This window comes from Panulirus ornatus, chromosome 12 (genome assembly GCF_036320965.1).
Source record: "Panulirus ornatus isolate Po-2019 chromosome 12, ASM3632096v1, whole genome shotgun sequence".
Lineage (NCBI taxonomy): Eukaryota > Metazoa > Arthropoda > Malacostraca > Decapoda > Palinuridae > Panulirus > Panulirus ornatus.
This window is the reverse complement of record NC_092235.1, coordinates 57,134,469-57,160,071: the sequence shown is the minus strand read 5'-3', so window position 1 is coordinate 57,160,071 and position 25,603 is coordinate 57,134,469. Positions and strand designations below refer to the sequence as shown.

General features: G+C 38.6%; 1 protein-coding gene across 3 annotated transcripts in view; it reads right to left on the bottom strand.

Annotated features, from left to right (window-relative positions):
* Window positions 1-5,383: 5,383 nt before the first annotated feature.
* The window catches only part of LOC139752080 (sortilin-related receptor-like), a 269,696-nt gene continuing 249,476 nt past the window's right edge, over window positions 5,384-25,603 (bottom strand). For all 3 annotated transcript variants that reach the window (XM_071667935.1, XM_071667934.1, XM_071667936.1), the window contains exon 37: window positions 5,384-20,246. In XM_071667935.1, the coding sequence (XP_071524036.1) occupies window positions 20,182-20,246 (65 nt within the window). In that variant the 3' untranslated portion in view covers window positions 5,384-20,181. The remainder of the gene's footprint in view (window positions 20,247-25,603) is intronic.

Below are 25,603 nucleotides of genomic sequence, written 5' to 3'. Positions count from 1 at the left end.
TTGCAGGGAAAAAATGCAATTGAGTGGGAGATGTATAAAAGAAAGAGACAGGAGGTCAAGAGAAAGGTGCAAGAGGTGAAAAAAAGGGCAAATGAGAGTTGGGGTGAGAGAGTATCATTAAATTTTAGGGAGAATAAAAAGATGTTCTGGAAGGAGGTAAATAAAGTGCGTAAGACAAGGGAGCAAATGGGAACTTCAGTGAAGGGCGCAAATGGGGAGGTGATAACAAGTAGTGGTGATGTGAGAAGGAGATGGAGTGAGTATTTTGAAGGTTTGTTGAATGTGTTTGATGATAGAGTGGCAGATATAGGGTGTTTTGGTCGAGGTGGTGTGCAAAGTGAGAGGGTTTGGGAAAATGATTTGGTAAACAGAGAAGAGGTAGTAAAAGCTTTGCGGAAGATGAAAGCCGGCAAGGCAGCAGGTTTGGATGGTATTGCAGTGGAATTTATTAAAAAGGGGGGTGACTGTATTGTTGACTGGTTGGTAAGGTTATTTAATGTATGTATGACTCATGGTGAAGTGCCTGAGGATTGGCGGAATGCGTGCATAGTGCCATTGTACAAAGGCAAAGGGGATAAGAGTGAGTGCTCAAATTACAGAGGTATAAGTTTGTTGAGTATTCCTGGTAAATTATATGGGAGGGTATTGATTGAGAGGGTGAAGGCATGTACAGAGCATCAGATTGGGGAAGAGCAGTGTGGTTTCAGAAGTGGTAGAGGATGTGTGGATCAGGTGTTTGCTTTGAAGAATGTATGTGAGGAATACTTAGAAAAGCAAATGGATTTGTATGTAACATTTATGGATCTGGAGAAGGCATATGATAGAGTTGATAGAAATGCTCTGTGGAAGGTATTAAGAATATATGGTGTGGGAGGCAAGTTGTTAGAAGCAGTGAAAAGTTTTTATCGAGGATGTAAGGCATGTGTATGTGTAGGAAGAGAGGAAAGTGACTGGTTCTCAGTGAATGTAGGTTTGCGGCAGGGGTGTGTGATGTCTCCATGGTTGTTTAATTTGTTTATGGATGGGGTTGTTAGGGAGGTTAATGTAAGAGTTTTGGAAAGAGGGGCAAGTATGAAGTCTGTTGGGGATGAGAGAGCTTGGGAAGTGAGTCAGTTGTTGTTCGCTGATGATACAGCGCTGGTGGCTGATTCATGTGAGAAACTGCAGAAGCTGGTGACTGAGTTTGGTAAAGTGTGTGAAAGAAGAAATTTAAGAGTAAATGTGAATAAGAGCAAGGTTATTAGGTACAGTAGGGTTGAGGGTCAAGTCAATTGGGAGGTGAGTTTGAATGGAGAAAAACTGGAGGAAGTGAAGTGTTTTAGATATCTGGGAGTGGATCTGGCAGCAGATGGAACCATGGAAGCGGAAGTGGATCATAGGGTGGGGGAGGGGGCGAAAATTCTGGGAGCCTTGAAGAATGTGTGGAAGTCGAGAACATTATCTCGGAAAGCAAAAATGGGTATGTTTGAAGGAATAGTGGTTCCAACAATGTTGTATGGTTGCGAGGCATGGACTATGGATAGAGTGGTGCGCAGGAGGATGGATGTGCTGGAAATGAGATGTTTGAGGACAATGTGTGGTGTGAGGTGGTTTGATCGAGTAAGTAACGTAAGGGTAAGAGAGATGTGTGGAAATAAAAAGAGCGTTGTTGAGAGAGCAGAAGAGGGTGTTTTGAAATGGTTTGGGCACATGGAGAGAATGAGTGAGGAAAGATTGACCAAGAGGATATATGTGTCGGAGGTGGAGGGAATGAGGAGAAGAGGGAGACCAAATTGGAGGTGGAAAGATGGAGTGAAAAAGATTTTGTGTGATCGGGGCCTGAACATGCAGGAGGGTGAAAGGAGGGCAAGGAATAGAGTGAATTGGATCGATGTGGTATACCGGGGTTGACGTGCTGTCAGTGGATTGAATCAGGGCATGTGAAGCGTCTGGGGTAAACCATGGAAAGCTGTGTAGGTATGTATATTTGCGTGTGTGGACGTATGTATATACATGTGTATGGGGGTGGGTTGGGCCATTTCTTTCGTCTGTTTCCTTACACTACCTCGCAAATGCGGGAGACAGCGACAAAGCAAAAAAAAAAAAAAAAAAAGTATATACATACATGTCCACACACGCAAATATACATACCTATACATCTCAATGTATACATATATATACAAACACAGACATATACATATATACACATATACATAATTCATACTTGCTGCCTTTATGCATTCCTATCCCCACCCTGCCACACATGAAATGACAACCCCCTCCCCCACACACGCGCGAGGTAGCACTAGGAAAAGACAACAAAGACCACATTCATTCACGCTCAGTCTCTAGCTTTCATGTATAATGCACTGAAATCACAGCTCCCTTTCCACATCCAGGCCCCAAAAAACCTTCCATGGTTTACCCCAGACGCTTCACATGCCCTGGTTCAATCCACTGATAGCACGTCGACCCTGGTATACCATATTGCTCCAATTCACTCTATTTCTTGCACGCCTTTCACTCTCCTGCATGTTCAGGCCCCGATAGCTCAAAATCTTTTTCACTCCATCCTTCCACCTCCAATTTGGTTCCCAGTGGTTCCCAGTGAATGTCAGTTTGCGGCAGGGGTGTGTGATGTCTTGATGGCTGTTTAATTTGTTTATGGATGGGGTTGTTAGAGAGGTGAATGCAAGAGTTTTGGAGAGAGGAGCAAGTATGCAGTCTGTTGTGAATGAGAGGGCTTGGGAAGTGAGTCAGTTGTTGTTTGCTGATACAGCACTGGTGGCTGATTCAAGTGAGAAACTGCAGAAGTTGGTGAGTGAGTTTGGTAAATTGTGCGAAAGGAGAAAGCTGAGAATGAATGTGAATAAGAGCAAGGTTCAGTAGGATTGTGGGACAAGTCAATTGGGAGGTAAGTTTGAATGGAGAAAAAATGGAGTGGATTTGGCAGTGGATGGAACCATGGAAGTGGAAGTGAGTCACAGGGTGGGGGGGGGCAAAGGTTCTGGGAGCATTGAAGAGAGTGAGGAAGGCAAGAATGTTATCTCAGAGAGCAAAAATGGGTATGCTTGAAGGAATAGTGGTTCCAACAATGTTATGTGGTTGTGAGGCTCGGGCAATAGATAAGGTTGTGCGGAGGAGGGTGGATGTTTTGGAAATGAGATGTTTGAAGACAATATGTGGTGTGAGGTAGTTTGATTGAGTAAGTAATGATAGGGTAAGAGAGATGTGTGGTAAGAAAAAGGGTGTGGTTGAGAGAGCAGAAGAGGGTGTATTGAAATGGTTTGGTTACATGGAGAGAATGAGTAAGGAAAGACTGACAAAGAGGATATATGAATCAGAGGTGGAGGGAACAAGAAGTGGGAGACCAAATTGGAGGTGGAAGGATGGAGTGAAAAGGATTTTGAGCGATCGGGGCCAACATACAGGAGGGTGAAAGGTGTGCAAGGAATAGAGTGAATTGGAACATTGTGGTATACCGGGGTTGACATGCTATCAATGGATTGAACCAGGGCATGTGAAGCATCTGGGGTAAACCATGGAAAGATTTGTGGGGCCTGGATGTGGAAAAGGAGCTGTGGTTTGGTGCATTACACATGACAGCTAGAAAATGACTGTGAACGAATGTGGCCTTTGTTGTCTCTTCCTAGTGCTACTTTGCACGCATGCGGGGGGAGGGGGGTGTCGTCATTTTCATGTGTGGCAGGGTGCCAGCGGGAGTGGATGAAGGCAGCATGTATGAATATGTACACGTGTATATACGTATATGTCTGTGTGTGTATATGTATGTATACTTTGAAATGTATAGGTATGTATATGAGTGTGTGTGGGAGTTTATGTACATACATGTGTATGTGGGTGGTTGGGCCATTCTTTCATCTGCTTCCTTGCGCTACCTCGCTAACGTGGGAGACAGTGTCAAAGTGTAATAAAATAAATAAAATATATATGTGTGTATGTGGATGGGCCATTCTTCGTCTGTTTCCTGGCGCTGCCTTGCTGACACAGGAAACAGCAAAAAAAAAGTATAATGAATAAATAAATAAATCATATGAAGGCAGCATGTATGAATATGTGCATGTGTATATATGTATATGTCTGTGTATGTATATGTATGTATACATTGAAATGTACAGGTATGTATATGTGAGTGTGTGGCGTTTATGTTTATACATGAGTATGTGGGTGGATTGGGCCATTCTTTCGTCTGTTTCCTTGCGCTACCTCGCTAATGCGGGAGACAGCGACGAAGTATAATAGAATAAATAAATAAATCATATGTCTATTTTCAAGAACTGTCCAAGAGCATGGTGGGTCTGACTGCATTTTCATTTTCAATTGATTTAATGGATGGCTCATTGTCTTGATCAACCCATATTCTTTAGGAAGAAAATGAATTTGAGCTAGTGACTGACTTGAAGGTAGGTAGGCAGCCAACGACAAGGGGGGGTATATTACTAGTACCGGGTGGGTTAATGACAGCAGTACTTCAGTAGTTATCAAGTTGGACTCTGAAGATAGTAGCTGTTTTCTGTATGCACTAACCCTGCCTTTTAGCAAAATGGTAGGAGCAATAGATAGAAGCACTAGGTAGGAACATTTAAGCAGGATCATTAGGTAGAAGCAGTAGGCAGGAACATTAGGTAGAAGTAGTGTGTATGAACATTAGGTAGTAGCCTCTGCAAATACTGCACTAGAGTTGCCCTCTGCCAGTGGCCTGTTAGCAGTGTGCCACTAAAGGCTAAGCAGTGGCACTGGAGTTCACTAGTTATGGAGATTATTGCCATAACCACCCACTTGTGGGAGTTCCACGAGGGAATAGGCATCAGAGATATAAAAAGATAGACTGACTTGAAGGTGAAGTTTTATGCACACAGCAGCTGGTCCACCAAAAAACTGAGACTCTCAAAGATAAACCACAAAAATGTGAAGAATATGAGCATTCAGATCCACTGATTAATAAAGCATACATTACTTTCGTTCTTTGCTTGACTACGTTCTATAAAGGCATGATAGTTATGACTGTCTTCTTTTTAATTGCTTGAAACATCCACCTTGATGTTCAAATAGCAACAGATGGATAGGATTGTTCTAACTCATCTAAGCAGAGGCCTGAAGATACAGGTTTAAGTAACAGAAAAATTTCCTGTATTCCCATCATTTCTAAAACCCATGCCACAAGGAATCTACAATTTGGAATCATCCTGGTACTGTTATACTCACATTTTAAGTAAACTATACAGTTATGTCTTGCAAAGACATAAGCTGTTGTACCTTTAGCTCTCCTTGTCAAGCTGACACCAATTCCTTTACATAAAAATCCTTTACTAATATCACAGTACTGAGTCCTTGGGTAACTGAAGCCAACTTAAAAGCTAATTCATCTCATTAAGAATCAATGTAACTTAAAATTCTTTATTTAAATAAAACAAATTATCATTCTATCTATTCTCAAGTAACACATCATCCAAACCATTAACTCATTCACTGAAGCTGTCCTGCATACATGACAATTATTTTCTACTCTTGTATAAGGTTAAGCACTTTTTGAAATTCTGCACAAGCCAGGGAGCACATCTATGGTTATGAATTTATCAACTGGCATGCCAGACACTGTTATCATGTGCATATCTCCTATTTCTCCCTTTAGCTAGCTCAATACTCTTAAAATGGCAAGGAGTAGAATAAAACAGCTTTGCATTAGCAGGATGGCAGCTCAGAACTCTATACATTACACAGATCTATTGGACACCAATGACTTAATTAGCTTAGAAGATAATGATGCTGAAAACAGATGGACTTATACACAGCCTAATGTGTATGATATCATGAGGCATGAGAAAAATATTATTCAGCACATGTGTTTTCAGTTGTATTATATCTATAGGGATTACTAAGGTGAAGGTGTGTAGGTAATATAAGATACTATATGCAAAAGTGTGTAAATAGTAATAAGAAATTAGCCAACACCAATATCTTATATATGTACAAAACTGAATAAGTTAATATAAAGAGAAAATAATGTATTTTTCAATATGAAGTGAGGATGTTTGTATATGATCTTGGGTAAATAGGGATAAGTTGTATGCCTGACAACACCTATCCTTAAACTTCAAGTCTGATTGCAAATCATACTCAAATGTAAAGATTAATAATACTGCTATATCAGTTCTGTAAAGGTAATTGCAATGCTGAATGACAATATTTAAAAACTTTTTTTTCTTGTTTTGATAAATGCAGCACAGGGGGTAAACTTAGGTTTGAAGCCTGCTGCAGTGAATGGGTTAATGAGATTTTTCTAAATATACACTTATGAATCCCAGAGTAATAACATCAAGCTTTAATAGACAGGATTCAGTCCTTATAACCATACAATATAAAATGGAATATGCTGACTTTTTATCAGTATGTAGGCATTAATATGAACCTTTGATTAATGTGACAAAATCCCCGTCTTGGTGTAAACATAGTAATAATCCAGAGAAGCAATACTACTAAGCATTTTAAAAAATATGTGCAGGTACTGAAAACCTAATATCTTATGCCCATTAATATTATGAGTGCCAATGTGCAGAAGTATTGAATGTACTCAAAAACATTACCATATTATCACAGGTATATGTGATGGCAAAAAAGAGAAATAAATGAAAGATTACATGGGGGGTTCTGCCAAAAATTATTGCAGAAAAACCTCTTAAACTTGGAGCTTTAAATTCTGAATCCCCTAAAATTCAGATAATTTCTGGCCTCAATACCTTCATTCAAAAACTCAGAAAATTTTCTGAAATTTGGAAATTCAGAATACCTGAAACAATGACAATGAGCTGTCATTGTTGGCAAAGTCTCTACTTGTGAATCTGGGTGCCATTTTTGACCACCCAGAGGCCAAAGGTTCTGATGCTACTCAAGAATAACCTATTCTTTTGCTTTATTTAACCCTCATTACAATTCTCACACACTAAAAAATATCAATTATTGGCCATGCCTCAAAGGAAGTCAGTGGTCAGAATCATAAACACAAATTCCTCATGATAGTTGAAAAAGCTAGAAACAGACTGCCGGACAAAGTCACATCTAAATCATGAATATGGTGCTGGAAATTTTACCATTCATGACCTACAGAAGCAACATGATAAAATATTGAGATTCTGTGCTGGCATCAGACACTGCATGCTCCAGATGTAATTTTCGAAACACCTACAAATATGCAATTTGGATACAAATGTGAAATTGTACTGAGTAACATAATACTGTAAATCAAATATAATCATCTTTGTTTTTGCCAGTTTTTTACAAGTTTTAGTTACAGTAGAGTGTGTCTATATACTGCATAAATAATTTTCTTTGTTGATTGAAGTTCTTAGGTTTTCTAGTTACAATGCAAGTGTATACACTACACACATTTCTGCTTATTCCAAAATCAGGAAAATTTCAAATTTCTGGAAGGCTTAGGTCTCAGTATATTCAAATCTTAGAGAATATTCTGTACTTAAATTGCACATTTTCTGGCCACTGGTTCCCGTATCATATTGCACATAGGCTGTATACTTTCAAAGGTTTTAAGGGTTACTAGTAACCTGCACTTTATATAATTCCCTGATCCCCACGTAATGCCTCCACAACTACCTAATAAGTATGGAAGAATTAGAATTACTTTTTGTAATAAAAAACAAGTCTGGTGTTTTATCACTGCCATTAAAAATATAGTTGTACAATATGTTACATTATTACTATCTAAATATATTAAAAGCTCTATTTAGCATACAAAATCTTTGTATCATAACTCATTCAGGAAGAACTTTCTTTTATGGAAGCATTGATCTTTCCAATCTTAATCATAGCTTTAAAAACCAGGTTCAAGCAGTTTTTATCCATCACATCATGGAGTATATACACTTATGTTAATATAATACTCACAAATGTCATTCTACATAATATTCAAACCAGTCTGTTTGTATAAACATGTTATCACATTCACAAACAGTTTCTTAGGTTAAAGTTACAGAGTAGATTTGGAATGAGACAATAATATCACCATTTACACCTTTGTCTAATGCTTTCTCTCAGTCTCAAAAAAGCATCAACACAGAATATACAGAGTAAGAACTGGTTTATAAGTGGCCACAGTAAATAAATAAATGACAATGAAAAATCACATCTTATGGGGTTAAAAGAAGAGAAAAATTTAATATAGCACTCTTCCTTTCATAATTAATAATGCAGTTTCTAATTCATCAGCAGAAGTGGTTCACTATGCAACGAGCCTATTCAAACCTTACAACACAAATATATGTGAAAGTAGTGAATAATGTGGCTGTTAATGGAAAGCATTATTCTAATGTGTGAGTTTCATAAGGGAATCACTATGACACGTACTACATCTTCCACATGATGTTATGAAAGGTACAAAAGAGCTAATTATATTATGTGTGTACAGTCACACTGTCCTTCATGCATTACTCTTTAAGGTCTAATGGAAGGATATGATCGACTTTTTTTCATTACACTCTTTTAATTAAAAGGATGAAGTCATTCTAGTATAAGAATACGAGGAGATCTGTATCATAGTCCCCATGACTGTGATTGGTGTGGTTGTAAAAATTTCTTTGTAGCTCATCAGATTTTCTGATAGCTGAAATGCAATTAAGCATTATTTCCTTTAGACAAATAGTTTATGAAGTCAGTCAAGGGCCGAGATATGAGATAGAAATATGAGATACAAATTGTACAACAAATCAATTTATTCGACAAATGAATCAACAAATATCTTCATTAAATAAAGGTCACGCAAGATGTATAAAGCCTCCTATGTTTTATGAACATATTAATTTTCATGTATCACTTTCATATTGTACCTCACTACCATTAAAGTTCTACAGTTAAGCTAACATCATTCATATTTCTACACATAATTCATTATTACTGGTTATGTGATTCTGTTCAGTGAATGAAATTTCACAGAGCTTAAACACTAATAAAAACTCTCATCAAATTTACCAGTTATTTATTCATTTCATCTCAACTGGAATACGAATTCCCTAATCACTTACACACATTTTTCCCTTGAATTCATTAAAAAAAATGCCTCTTTTCTTCTATCTGACTTTAATGCTCTCTTGCCACTTATTTCTTTAACAAAAAGGGCCCTTTGCTTACTATAATATACTTTATGTATTGGAATAAATTCATATAGACTGATAATTTTTTTCAAGCCAAGATCACTAGTTAAAACACTATGAATACAATGCTATTAATAAAGTACAATACCTATCAAAATTGAGTAAATTGGTATAATAGTAATTAATGTAGGTTTTGAAGTAAGAAAAAATATGCATCTCTACTGAAGGCAGAGCCCTGTGAACATTAGAGAGAGCACTTGATTGCAGGGGAGGTTAACAAACCACTCTAATAACTTGAAATAGTCTGTCTATCAAAAGCTGGTACCCATTTCTCTACTAACCAAAAGAAGGATAAACAGCACAGGTGGGCTCTGTGCTCTCTGTCCACACTAAAGATTTATGCAGATGCAGTGGATTATTAGTCAGTGATAATACCACCTATAACATTTAATTATTTGAGTATCCATTTCCAAATTGAATGTACAGCATGCAAAGGCCTTGAAATAAGTGGAGTGACTTCCAAAAAGGAAAACATACACCCTTTTAGACCAAGGTCCTAACTCAACTATTTGCCTTTCTACAAAGAGAATAAGACTCTCTCCTCATCTTTTCTTGCAAATAGGGGTATTCTCCTCTCCTTTTGTTTTAAATATGGGCAAGTCTCAAAAGATCTGCTATGTTCTTCAAAAGGTGAAACTTTAGGTAGAGATGCCCTTAAAACAGCATAAATGCTGACAAGAGCTGCCAATTACCTTGAACAAAAAGATGTATAATAAAAAAAGCTAATGTAATGGAAGATACTCACAGAATGAGTCCCCATACAGGCAACCATAAAGGCATTCAGTCTTGCCAAAGTGGAAGCTTGACCAGAGAAATCACACTATACCTCCTCAGGTCTTAAGAGAGTGTGCCTCTGAGCTAGCTCCATTCCGTTTGTCTGTTTTTTCTCTATAAACCTAAATTTCTTGTTGTTGGAAGCATGCCTTGGTGCAGTCATTGCCTACTAAAGAGAAAGGATATTCTAACTCTTCCAACTGTTACCTGACTTCCTTCACTTCTATTTCCAAACTTTCTGAAACTCGCCTTCACTATCACATTTTTTTTTAACAATTCCCATTCCCTTCTTTCCGGTCACCAATATGGCTGTTGCAAAGTATTCTGGAAATCTTCCGTTTGTGACACACCTCTGGCCTTCCTCTCAGAGATTTTGGTGAATCTTTTGTCATGGCCTCCTAACATCTCCAAAGCATATGACAAAGTGTGGCATAAGTATTTGCTTTCTAAACTTACTTCCTTTGGCTTTTCTGCTTCTCTTTTTTTTAATGCATACCTTCTTCCCCATCCACTTCATTGCAGTTGCCAATGATAGAGCAACTTTCCTCTTATCCTCTCGTGTCTCCATCAATTATCCCTCTTTTCAACTTCTATCCCTATTCAGTCTTACAATGATGATTCCACTATACATGCTTCAGTCCATTTTCCCTCCTCTTCACACTTTACTACTTGTTCTCTTTCTTACACTGAACATATCTCCTCTCTAAATTTGAACCCATGCAGCATCTTTGAATAGTTAAGCATTAAAATGAATAAATTCAATTGGGCATAAATGCACTTTCTAGCTTTAAGTCACTTGTTTCCCACGTTCAGTTTCAAAACACTGCAATTCATCCTTATAAAAATGTAAATACATTAGGTACAATCATATCCTCCACTCTTTCCAAGAAACCTGCAAAGTCTGTTTCTCCAAAACCTGGGGTACTATGTATGTCATACTCATCATTCTTCTGAGAAGATGTTTCACATATTCAGGCATTATATTTGCCATAGCATAAAGTAATGCTTGTATGTTTTGGGTGGCCCTTCCTCCAACTCTCTGTCAGTCAGACTTGAATCAAAAGCCATCTGTCTCATGTTTTCTCCTGGCATCATCTCTCTAAATATCCCTTTCTGTCCACTGTGATGTTGCTGCCCTATCTCTGTTCTAAATGTATGATTTAGGCAAGTGCTCTCATGAGCTGTCTGAGAATTTTCCTGCCAATAAACAGCAAAGCTTTGGAATTCTTTTCCATCTTTCATTTCCATTTCTTCTTAAAACTTTTCTTCCTTCAAAAGTCAGGTCTACAAACACCTCAGGAGCTCTACTTAATTTCTTCCTTCCTTTTCTCATAATTTACTTTCTTTTCATCCAAGAAGGCTATGACAAAGGTATGTTTAGCTCATACTATGTCATTTACTATAACAGAAAAAGTGGAGTCAGAGATTGAATCTCAAGTGAGAAACAAAAAGAATAAAAGAAATTCATAAAGTGGAGGTACAACATGCGCAAGCCTGTGAAGTCTGATGAGTCATGCATCACTGACATAACCAAGCCAACCAACAGTGAGAATCAAAAGTTACCAGGGATGATTCCAGTCTCTTGAAAGGAGCAAAACAGTCATAAAAATGCGAATAAAATTACTGTACATAGAAAAAGTCATAAAAACAACAGCTGTTGTTTTAAACCAAAACAAAATTGCCTTCTCATCATCAACAATGCTACCTATACTCAATGATACATGCATTAAAGGACACTCTTAACCCTTAGGTCATAAACAAAGGTTAAAAATTTTGCATCAATAATACTAGACAAGTTTGAAGTTCCAATGAGACAGCATCCATGCAACTTACAATCCCCAAGGTTCCACACAAGAAACAAGGGTTCTACCCACACCTAAAAAGGACTCTTAAAATTCCATTTGGGTCCTACCACAGTGTGAAAAACTAAGCACCTTCACTGAAAAACAAGGATTTATATAAAGGTTACACAGGTTCTGGAGCAATACTGCACTGCAGCCTAATAAAAGAAGATAAAACTTTTAAGGTTTTGCTCCAGCTACAGTATAACATAAACCCAACCTACTATGGAGGTTAGAATGAAAACTAAGATATCACTGCATCTGACCTGTTGCATCTCTCAAACAACATAAGTTAAACTTCTGTATACTTTATACAACTAAACCTACAGAAAACTTGTGTTCTGGGGCAACTTATCATAGGATCTCTTATACATGGTAAACAACATGAGTTAGACTTCTGTATATTTCATCCAACCAAAGCTCCGATAGGGTTCCATGAGGTACTGTTCCATTAAGGATTGTAATGATATCCCCTGAGCAGACACACCCTAACTCAATATCCCTAATTTTTCATTAATATACTTGCACAAGCAAGGGAGCCTTCAGTCCTAAGGCATCTTCAATTCCACTACTGATAACACAAGATTATAAGATGATCCTTACAGCAGACATGTCAGAAAATGTAGTGGGAGGGGGGAACCTGTGTGTACAGGTCAAAGAAGTATGAGTTAGTGAAATAATTGAGGGCTAGTGGTTGGTTACAGAGTGGTCTGGACGAGAAAGATCTAGTGCAGTTGTAAAGAATTAAGTGCCAAGCATGTTATGATGGGAATGTATTCGAAGAAACTGGAGGTAAGTGTACTAGGATGACAAAGACAAGTTGATAACAAGAGGAGTGGAGGTACCCATTCCTAAATCTTAACAGTCAACAAGGACCTTCTCTTGCCACTGCTCTCCCTAACAAAAATGGACCGAAACTCTTATGCTCCTACACAGAGCACAGCCTTGAGGTATTGGTCCCACTTGATAAAATACCTTAGTGTGCAAAGTGAAAAAGTAAGAAGCACTTTTAAAAGGATGGAGATTCATGTTTTGCTCTACTGCACTGGGTATGGATTGCGAATTTGTACAAGTTTCAAAAGCTGTATGTACCTGATCCACTCCGTACAATTGGGAATGGAATTAATGATGATATGTAAACAGATAGAAAGAAAGATAGATTTAAACCTCTCCCTGTCATGCTAAAAATCTACAGCACCATTTCAAGCCCATTTTCTCCAATTTAAAATCTGTAAATTCTTAAAACTTCATTATCTATGGCTCAATTTGTATCAATTTTGTTTTACAACAGTTGTCACTTAAAGTTTTACTAATACTGATTTTTTCTTTCTTCAATTTTTCAAGTAGTTTTTTATATGCCTTTTGTTTCATGCCTAAGATGCATGATATCAAAAAAATTAAACTAACATTAAAAATAATGTATTAGTGATGCTATTTCTTGTGTGGCGGGGTAGCGACAGGAATGAATGAAGGCAAGCAAAAGCTGTATGTACCTGATCCACTCCGTACAATTGGGAATGGAATTAATGATGATATGTAAACAGATAGAAAGAGAGATAGATTTAAACCTCTCCCTGTCATGCTAAAAATCTACTGCACCATTTCAAGCCCATTTTCTCCAATTTAAAATCTGTAAATTCTTAAAACTTCATTATCTATGGCTCAATCTGTATCAATTTTGTTTTACAACAGTTGTCACTTAAAGTTTTACTAATACTGATTTTTTCTTTCTTCAATTTTTCAAGAAGTTTTTTATATGCTTTTTGTTTCATGCCTAAGATGCATGATATCAAAAAAATTAAACTAACATTAAAAATAATGTATTAGTGAACCTATTTCTTGTGTGGCGGGGTAGCGACAGGAATGAATGAAGGCAAGCAAGTAAGAATATGTATGTATGTATATATGTATATGTCTGTGTATGTGTATGAATATGTATGTATATATGTTTATGTCTGTGTATGTGTATGAATATGTATGTATATGCTGATATGTATATGTATATATATGTGCAAGTATAGGCATTTATGTATATGTGCATGTATGGACATTTATGTATATTTGCATGTTTTTTTGTTTTTTTTTCTTGCTTTGTCTCTGTCTCCCGCTTTCCATGTATGGGCATTTATATTCTATTTATGTATTTTGCTTTGTCACCATTTTTCGTCTGTTTCCCATTGCTACCTCGCTAAGGCAGGAAACAGTGATTAAGAATATTTTTTTATTTATTATTTTGCTTTGTCGCTGTATCCCGCGTTTGCGAGGTAGTGCAAGGAAACAGACGAAAGAAATGGCCCAACCCACCCCCATACACATGTATATACATACACGTCCACACACGCAAATATACATACCTATACACCTCAATGTACACATATATTTACACACACACAGACACATACATATATACCCATGCACACAATTCACACTGTCTGCCTTTATTCATTCCCATCGCCACCTCGCCACACATGGAATACCATCCCCCTCCCCCCTCATGTGTGTGAGGTAGCGCTAGGAAAAGACAACAAAGGCCCCATTCGTTCACACTCAGTCTCTAGCTGTCATGCAATAATGCCCGAAACCACAGCTCCCTTTCCACATCCAGGCCCCACACAGCTTTTCATGGTTTACCCCAGACGCTTCACATGCCCTGATTCAATCCACTGACAGCACGTCAACCCCGGTATACCACATCGATCCAATTCACTCTATTCCTTGCCCGCCTTTCACCCTCCTGCATGTTCAAGCCCCGATCACACAAAATCTTTTTCACTCCATCTTTCCACCTCCAATTTGGTCTCCCACTTCTCCTCGTTCCCTCCACCTCCGACACATATATCCTCTTGGTCAATCTTTCCTCACTCATTCTCTCCATGTGCCCAAACCATTTCAAAACACCCTCTTCTGCTCTCTCAACCACGCTCTTTTTATTTCCACACATCTCTCTTACCCTTACATTACTTACTCGATCAAACCACCTCACACCACACATTGTCCTCAAACATCTCATTTCCAGCACATCCACCCTCCTGCGCACAACTCTATCCATAGCCCACGCCTTGCAACCATACAACATTGTTGGAACCACCATTCCTTCAAACATACCAATTTTTGCTTTCCGAGATAATGTTCTCGACTTCCACACATTCTTCAAGGCTCCCAGGATTTTCGCCCCCTCCCCCACCCTATGATTCACTTCCGCTTCCATGGTTCCATCCGCTGCCAGATCCACTCCCAGATATCTAAAACACTTTACTTCCTCCAGTTTTTCTCCATTCAAACTTACCTCCCAATTGACTTGACCCTCAACCCTACTGTACCTAATAACCTTGCTCTTATTCACATTTACTCTTAACTTTCTTCTTTCACACACTTTACCAAACTCAGTCACCAGCTTCTGCAGTTTCTCACATGAATCAGCCACCAGTGCTGTATCATCAGCGAACAACAACTGACTCACTTCCCAAGCTCTCTCATCCACAACAGACTTCATACTTGCCCCTCTTTCCAAAACTCTTGCATTCACCTTCCTACACGTACACATGCCTTACATCCTCGATAAAAACTTTTCACTGCTTCTAACAACTTGCCTCCCACACCATATATTCTTAATACCTTCCACAGAGCATCTCTATCAACTCTATCATATGCCTTCTCCAGATAATAATAATAATAATAATAATAATAATAATAATAATAATAATAATAATAATAATCTTTTTTCTTTAAACCTGAACAGGATGAAACTTGGAACTGCGTCTATTGCTCATTAGTATCAAGCTTCAATAAAATCATAAAGTATCAAAGCAATTAATCCACTGACGGCATAGATCATCTCCAGCAGTTGAGTGCTAGTCTAGGGCAATTAAAAAAATCCTGAGGGGAAACAAACAGCAAAGAAGTGAATCAGGAAACAACTACTGGCAACTCAGACAAGGTTTCTACATCATTTGCCCATATTCTTTTTGACTAAGCTGCTTAGTAACCATCAAAAAGCTGTTATGGTCATTATTGTGCTGACCAGGCAGCAAAATGTAACACATATTACTGGGAAATATAACATGACTGCAAACTGAAATTTGCTGATATTATCCCAATAAGAGGAATCGATTATATGCTTGGCAACATAACAGCCTAAACATTTATTCATTTGATAATCTCACCATGCATATATATAACATGTTATTGTATTAATCTGTATATAATTCTTTTTCAGTTGGTAGGAGAAAATCAATATAAGTTTTCTAAATTTGTTGATAATTGCTACAGTAAGAGCACACTACAAATAAACCTAGAGCAGCCTCAGTCACTGGGTTAAGTCATCATCAAGATGTAAAAGCAATAAAGACCTCTTAAAGATTTAAGTACATGTAAAGTAGACAATATGGTCATGCAAGGGAGAAAACTGTAGGTGTAATAACAGCTTTGAGGAATGAGCAGAATTTATATGTGGTTTTGCATAAAAAATGTTTATATAGGTCTATCCAGGTGTATAGTTTGGATGTAAAAAAAGTTCACGAATGTACTACCCATTTCCAACACATTTCTTTGGTTGCTGATTATGAAACACTGACAAAGGCCATCTAAAAAAAAAAATCAATATCTCTGATGACTGTCATGGCATATCAAGAAATGGGAATATATAAAACTGAGTTGACCTTTTCATCCTGTAATGAGTCTGCAAACTGTTTTAAAGCAGGGATTTCTATGATTTCCACTGATCAAAATGGATTCATAAACAGCATGTGAAATAAGATAATCACTCCTCAAGCAAGCAGGAGGTGTAAAGATATATGTTTCTCCTATAGCACTGGCCACTATGGTTGAGCGCATGGGTCTGAAACATGTTTGTGGCTGTTGGTCCTCAGTCAACTCAGCTGTTCATCCTCCCCTAAGGGTTGGTTGATAAACTGGGTACCTGGCTTAGGCTAAGGTGTGTGTGTGTGTGTGTGTGTGTGTGTACTTCACACATATTTCCTGCACATATTCCTGCATGTCATAGCAGGTGACTAAAAGGAGTGGGAGAAGGGACTGGGAATCCTCCCCTCCTGTTTTTACTTTTCCAAAAGAAGGAGCAGAGAAGGGGGCCAAGTGAGGATTATTCACTCTAAGGCTCAGTCATCTGTTCTTGAAGCTACCTCACAAATATAGGGATGCTGTTTTCTGTGTGGTGGGGTGGTGACAGGAATTGGATGAAGGCAGCAAGTATGAACATGTACATGTGTATATATCTATATGTCTGTGTATGTATATGTATGTATACATTGAAATGTACATGTATGTATATGTGTGTGTATGGGCATTTATGTATATAGATGTGTATATTCATACTTGCTGCCTTCCTCCATTCCCGTTGCCACCCCAAAACACATGAAATAGCATCCCCCCCCAACGAGGCAAAGCCAGGAAAAGACAAAAAGGGCCACATTCATTCACAGTCAGTCTCTAGCAGTCATGTGTAATGCACCAAAACCACAGCTCCCTTTCCATATCCAGGCCCCACAGACCTTTCCATGGTTCACCCCAGATGCTTCAAATGCCCCGGTTCAATCATTCAATCCACGGACAGCACACTGACCCCGGTATACCACATCGTTCCAGTTCACTCTATTCCTTGCACACCTTTCACTCTCCCGTATGTTCAGGCCCCGATCGCTCAAAATCTTTTTCACTCCATCCTTCCACCTCCAATTAGGTCTCCCGCTTCTCCTTGTTCCCTTCAATTCTGACACATATATCCTCTTTGTCAATCTTTCCTTACTCATTCTCTACATGTGACCAAACCATTTCAACACAACCTCTTCTGCTCTCTTAACCACACGTTTTATTACCACACATCTCTCTTACCCTTTCATTATTTACTCAATGAAACCACCCACCACATATTGTCCTCAAACATACATTATCCCTGGGGATAAGGGAGAAAGAATACTTCCCACATCTTCCATGCATGTTGTAAAAGGCGATTAAAAGGGGAGGGGGTTGGAAATCCTCCCCTCCAGTTTTAACTTTTCCAAAAGAAGGAAAAGAGAAGTGGGCCAAGTAAGCATTTTCCCTCTTAGGCTCAGTCCTCTGTTCTTAATGCTACCTCACTAATGTGGGAAATGGTGAACTTAATTGCCATCTCCCGCATCAGTGAGGTTACGCAAGGAAACAGATGAAAGAATGGCCCAAACCACCCACATACACATGTATATACACAGATGCCTACACATGCACATATACATACCCATATATTTCAACATATACATAAGTATACATACAAAGACATATACACATATACACATGTACACATTCATACTCGCTGCCTTCATCCATTCCCAATGCCACCCCACCACACATGAAATAACACACCATCCCCCTCGCGAGGTAGCACTAGGAAAAGACAAAAAAGGCCACATCCATTCACACTGTCTCTTGCTGTCATGTGCAATGCACTGAAACCACAGCTCCCTTTCCACATCCAGGCCCCACAAAACTTTCCATGATTTACCCCAGACACTTCACATGCCCTGGTTCAATCCATTGACAGCACGCTGACCCCGGTATACCACATCATTCCAATTCACTCTATTCCTTGCACACCTTTCACTTTTCTGTATGTCCGTCGCCCCGATCGCTCAAAATCTTTTTCACTCCAATCTTCCACCTCCAACTTGGTCTCCCTCTTCTCCTTGTTGCCCCTACCTCTGACACATATATCCTCTTTGTCAATCTTTCCTCACTCATTCTCTCGATGTGACCAAACCATTTCAAAACACCCTCCTCTGCTCTCTCAACCACACTCTTTTTATTACCACACACATCACTCTTTTTTATTACCCCACATCTCTCTTACCTTTCATTACTTACTCAAGGTGATATCCTTGATTATGGCATTAACTTATTTTTGCCAGCTCAGCTAACATAAAACAAAATGAACAAGTTCCTCCTGTGGAAGGGATAAGCATTTGGTTCAAGTAAACTAATGTAAGGGCTTAAAGCTTAATAGAAATATGCAATGCAGCTCCTTAATCAGACTGATCTACTGTGCAACAAGAAAACTAAAAGGCCACTTCATTAGGATTTCATATTACAGACTGCTTTTTTCTTCCTTTAATATTTTGAAACTAAATGAAAAGATGTAACAAAATCTCTCCGGAATGTGACAAAAAAATCTTTCCAAAGTCTGTGTTGACCAATTACTCCTCCACTCCATCCTATTCCTTACTTTCAAATTCACTTCTTAACTCTTAAATTCTATTCATATTGAAAATCTACTGCTGTTTGCTGTACTTCATTGGCTGTCACATTATAAGGCCAAAACTTATCTATGTAATCAGTTTAAAAATAAGTTAAAATTCTTGAGTTTATCTTAGGACTGAGGCCACTTAAATAACTAATTAAACAGTGTGAACTAGATGGGATTTTCAAAAGATTTCAGTTTAAATTTCACTCACAAAGGGAGCAGTACACAGTCAGCCTTAAGGGATAGTTTCTTCTATACAGTTCATACCGAGTATAACCTGTGGTGATACATCTCAACCTCCCATTCTTAAGTCAGCTACATGGGATAGAAGCATAAAATGTTAGCTAAAAAAAAATTAAAAAGAGAAAATACTGATGATGTTTCTCTTTTTAACATTAAAAAAAAATATAAAAGATAATCCTGATGTCTGCATCAGCATACTCTTATAACATAAATTCGCTTGCATGAATGTATTTTGACTGATTTAACAAAGTGAAAATTTTTCAACAAATGACCCATATATTAACTGTATTTCATTCAAAAGTTAAGAAATAAAATAATGTGAGATACTGACAAATTTAACTGAAATAATGAGACCTGAATGCAAGAATGACTGTAAAATAAAAATTACCCCAAAAATTTCCATTATCAAAATTCATCTCAGATTTAGCATAATTCACATTTTATGATACTGTATATATACTATGCTCTAAGAAATCATCATCATCATGAATTTAAAGTAACTTTCAAAATATTATAAAAGGGAAAATTTCCTTGAGATTTCATATTACCTGTGGGCTGAAGGTTAGTTGGATATTGACTAAGTTACTTAAGCCAAATAGTTCAACTCTTTTTCTTTTCCACAACTTACTTTTTAAAATCCTTAACCATGACTACAATTGCACACAAACATGCAGGTATGCAAATAACTATGAAAACAAAAATTATTCATGAATAAAATAATCAACATTAATTACATTTTCTTGTTCATGCTCCCACATTTCATATCAACTGAAAAAAATCAATCAATATCAAATACACACGCACATAAAACTGAACACAATATACATATATATGTCATATACTCTGCCACATGTTCTCTTTATCTTTATAAGACTTGTGGCCTATGCAATAAGGGATCAGAGGGGGCAGAGAAGCAGGCCACACCAGACAGACATCAAGCGATCACCAGTGGTTCATCATCTGAAAATCCACGGATCATTGGAGAGTCATCATCTTCATCTGAAATGTAATAATTTCCTTATCAAAGACTGATAACCAAAATGAAAGCAATAAAAAAAGAATAGAAAATTCTTATCTTCATGTATAGCCTTTCTAAGCAAGTATCACTCCTTAGGTACAAGAATTTGAGTGCTTTTTCTAAATTGCTCATCTTAAATCCTTCTTATAGATAGAAAACCAAAAAATCAACCAAAGCTCTGAATTTGGATATCTTCTTTACTTCACATGCACAAACCTAATCCACAAAATCATACTTCAACATTATGAACCTTTATGGTGCAGCAATTAGTGATTACTGATTGCTGACCGTAATGTATTCACAAGCCACCTGGGGTTGAGTCCACTCAGGTTTAAATTCTATGTACAGTAAACAGTCTGCAATCAACCCAGCTGTTCATCCTCCTCAAGGGACTGATTGATAAGCTGGGTATCTGATTTAGGATAGGATGTACTTATACATTATATTTATAATCACCCCAGGACCATTTCTATAAAAGAGTCCTAGTATTTCCCATGACCTCTTGCTGACGGTTCCTGCATATCAAAGATAGATTACTTCAAGTAGCAGAGACATGTAGTTTTTCTTTTTTGTGTTTGTGTGTTTAATTATTTATATTTGTTTTATGTGGGAACAGAGTTTTACACTCAAGGGCCCCATCTCCTGCACACTCTTTACTATCATACAACTTTTAAAATCTATGCATGCTGTGTGCAATAACTGTGTAGTCAGTCAATCTGTTCCATTCATCCACCACTCTTATAATATAGAGGTATTTCTTTACATTCCTATTTACAAGTTTCTTACTTAATTTCAAGTCAGTCTCTCATTGCTTTATCCCTACATCTCAAAAAATTGTGCACTATCCACATAGTTGATCTCTTTTTAAAAAGTTACAGGTTGTAATCGCAGGCAACCCTCAATTTTCTCTCTTCTAAGGAAGGTAAATTCAAAGCCTCCAGCCTTTTCCTGCAGCTTAGCCCTATTAATTCTGAGTATACATGTGTGTTTAAGTGTTATGGACCCAAGAGTTCCTTCTATTCACAGGATCACAGGAAGCTGGTTATGTCCACTGATGAGGATCAGAGATCATAAAGTGGTGTTATGATGTTGTGTAAGTATGTACATGAACAGAGTGAAGGGCATTTGAATAGTAGGTGCTCAGTGTCTTCTCTACAGTAGCTACATCATGGGCATGAAGGGTCTTGAAATATGTTGAAACAAGTGTTTGTTGTACTGTACTGATTGGTGATGCCCAAGTATAAGCAGGTTAGTGTGACTCATATTTGCCTGGGAAGTGTGGTTTCTGGATGGTGAGTGTCTGGTGGAAGGAAGTTTATGAGTGTGTTGGGCGGCTGGTAGTTTAGTGTTTGCTGGGTCATTTCAATGTGTTCTGTCGGTGATATTCATTGTGGATGAATGGGTCTGTAAGTAGAGGTTACAGAGGCGTGAGGCAGGGGCAAGCTTTTAATTTCTACTCAGGGTTAATGGTTAGTTATAAGAGTGGTTAGGGGGGGGGGAGAGGTCTAGAGTAGCTGCACATAAACTTTTTTTTCAATAAGAAGGAGTTGAGTATTTGTGACTGCTAGACACCCAGAGACTGTTCTCAATGCAATGTTTTGTGATTTTCAGCTTTGTTATATTTGCTTTTGAAAGGGTAAAAGACCAGGTAGGTGAGGCATAATTCATAGTGTAGTGGATGAATTGTTTGAAAAGAATGTTGAGGGATTTTCGTTCTTGTCGAAACTGGTGCCAGTTAGTGTTCTGAAAGCATCTGGTATGTGTGTTGCTTTTGTGCTGATGCTATTGGGGTGGAGAATGAATATTATGTGTCTCATATGTAATGCCTAGAATGGTTGGTGTTGTGTTTAGTGGAAGGTGACAGGAGGATGCGAGCTAGATTCAAGTCAGTCTGGGGTTAAAAGAGTAATTGAAGGCTTCTATGGAGATGCAGACATTCTGTTCTGGGTCAGCCTATATTCCAACTGTGTAATGTAGTGTTGCATCTCTAGTGCTGCTAATGTGGTATCAGCATGTTGTGACTGTGAGGGACTTACTTCCTATCTTAGGAGTTCCTTCTATCCTTAGGCTCCTGCAGCATTCAGGAAGCTGGTCACATCCACTAGTTGAGACTACAGGTTGTAAAGTGTTATGATGTGTGTGTCTATGAGTAAAAGGTTAGGGCAACTGAGTAGTAAGTGCTCATTCTCTTCTTTATGGTAATTGCACCATGAGCATGAAGGGTTTTGGTATTTGCTGAAACAGTGTTTGTACATTATGTTGGGTGATGGAAAAACAGATGGATTTGTATGTAGCATTTATGGATCTGGAGACGGCATATGACAAGGCTGATACAAATGCTTTGTGGAAGGCCTTAAGAGTATATGGTGTGGGAGGTAAAATGTCAGAAGCAGTAAAAAGTTTTTACCAAGGATGCAAGGCATGTGTACAAGCTGGAAGGGAGGAAAGTGATTGGTTCCCAGTGATTGTCGATCTGTGGCAGGGGTGTGTAACGTCCCCATGGTCGTTCAATTTGTTTATGGATGGGGTGGTTAGAGAAGAGAATGCAAGAGTTTTGGAGAGAGGGGCGAGTATGCATTCTTTTGGGGATGAGAGGGCCTGGGGAGTGAGTCAGTTGTTGTTCACCGATGATACAGTTCTAGTGGATGAGAGTGAGTGAGAAAATGCAGAAGTTGGTGACTGAGTAAATGTGAATAAGAGGTTTAAGTTATTTGGTGAGGGGGGGAGGGGGTTGTTATTCCATGTGTGGTGAGGTGGCAATGGGAATAAATAAAGGCAGACAGTATGAATCATGTACATGTGTATATATGTATATGTCTGTGTGTGTGTATATATGTATACATTGAGATGTATAGGTATGTATATTTGCGTGTGTGGACGTGTATGTATATACATGTGTATGTGGGTGGGTTGGGCCATTCTTTCGTCTGTTTCCTTGCGCTACCTCGCTAATGCGGGAGACAGCGACAAAGCAAAATAAATCAATAAATATAAGTTATTTGGTATGTAAGTATGAACGGAGAAAAATTGGAGAAAGTGAAGTGTTTTAGATATCTGGGAGTGGACTTGGCAGTGAATGGAACCATGGAAGCGGAAGTGAGTCACAGGGTCAGGTAGGGGGCGAAGGGTCTGGAATCGATGAAGAACGTGTTAAGAAGAGAACATTATCTCGGAGAGCAAAAATGGGTATGTTTGAAGGAATAGTAGTTCCAACAATGATACATAATTGCAAGGCATGGGTTGTACAAAGGAGGGAGGGCGTGTTGAAATGAAATGTTTCAGGAAAATATGTGGTGTGAGGTGGTTTGATCAAGTAAGTAATGAAAGGGTAAGAGAGATGTGTAGAAATGAAAAAAGTGTGGTTGAGAGAGCAGAAGAGGTGTTGAAATGGTTTGGACATATGGAGAGAATGAGTTAGGAAAGATTGACAAAGAGAATATATGTGTTAGAGGTTGAGGGAAGAAAGAGAAGCAGGAAATCAAACTGGAGGTGAAAGGATGGAGTGAAAAAGATTTTGAGTGATCAGGGCCTGAACATACAGAAGGGTGAGAGGCATGCAAGGAACAGAGTGAATTGGAATGATGTGGTATACTGGGGTCGACATGCTGTCAATGGATTGAACCAGGGCATGTGATACCTCTGGGGTAAACCATGGAAAGGTATGTGGGGCCTGGATGTGGATAGGGAGCTGTGGTTTCAGTGCACTGCACACGACAGCTAGAGACTAGTCTAATGAATGTGGTCTTTTTTGTCTGTTTTCCTGGTGCTGCCTTGCTAACGGAGGGGGTGGCAAAGCTGTTTTCTGTGGGGGAGAGTGGTGATGCTGTTTCCTGTGGGGGAGGGTGGCACTGGGTATGGATGAAGGCAAGCAAGTATATATGTCTGTGTATGTGTACTTATATGTTGATAAGTATATGTATGCATTTGTACGTGTATGTGTGTGTATGTAAACGTGTGTGTATGAGTAGATGGGTCTTTCTTTTTCTGTTTCCTCACTGACATGGGAAACAGCAATCAAGTATAATAAAATAGTAATAACAAAAAATTATAATTTTTTTTTTATTGTTTTGCTTTGTCACTGTCTCCCATGTTAGCGAGGTAGTGCAAGGAAACAGGTGAAAGAATGGCCCAACCCACCCACATACACATGTATATACACACACGGCCACACATGCAAATATACATACCTATACATCTCAATGTATACATATATATACACACACAGACATATACATATATACACATGTACATAATACATACTGTCTACCTTTATTCATTCCCATCACCACCCTGCCACACATGAAATAACAACTGCCTCCCCCTCATGTGCGCGAGGTAGCACTAGGAAAAGACAACAAAGGCCACATTCGTTCTCACTCAGTCTCTACCTGCCATGTAATGATGGACCGGAACAACAGCTCCCTTTCCACATCCAGGACCCAAACAACTTTCTATGGTTTACTCCAGACGCTTCACATGCCCTGGTTCAATCCACTGACAGCATGTCGACCCCGGTATACCACATCATTCCAATTCACTCTATTCCTTGCACGCCTTTCACCCTCCTGCCTGTTCAAGCCCCGATCACTCAAAATCATTTTCACTACATCTTTCCACCTCCAATTTGGTCTCCCACTTCTCCTCATTCCCTCCACCTCTGACACATATATCATCTTGGTAAATCTTTCCTCACTCATTCTCTCCATGTGACCAAACCATTTCAAAAACCCTCTTCTGCTCTCTCAACCACACTCTATTTATTGCCACACATCTCTCTTACCCTATTATCACTTACTCAATCAAACCACCTCACACCACATATTGTCCTCAAACATCTCATTTCCAGCACATCCACCCTCCTCCGCACAACTCTATCCATAGCCCACGCCTTGCAACTATATAACATTGGTGGGACCACTATTCCTTCAAACATACCCATTTTGCTTTCCGAGATAATGTTCTTGACTTCCACACATTCCTCAACGCTCCAAGAACTTTTGCCCCCTCCCCCACCCTATGATTCACTTATGCTCCCATGGTTCCATCTGCTGCCAAATCCACTCCCAGATATCTAAAATACTTCATTTCCTCCAGTTTTTCTCCATTCAAACTTACCTCCCAACTGACTTGTCCCTCAACCCTACTGTACCTAATAACCTTGCTCTTATTCACATTTACTCTCAGTTTTCTTCTTTCACACACTTTACCAAACTCAGTCACCAGCTTCTGCAGTTTCTCACCCGAATCAGCCACCAGTGCTGTATCATCAGCAAACAACAACCGACTCACTTCCCAAGCTCTCTCATCCACAACAGACTGCATACTTGCCCCTCTTTCC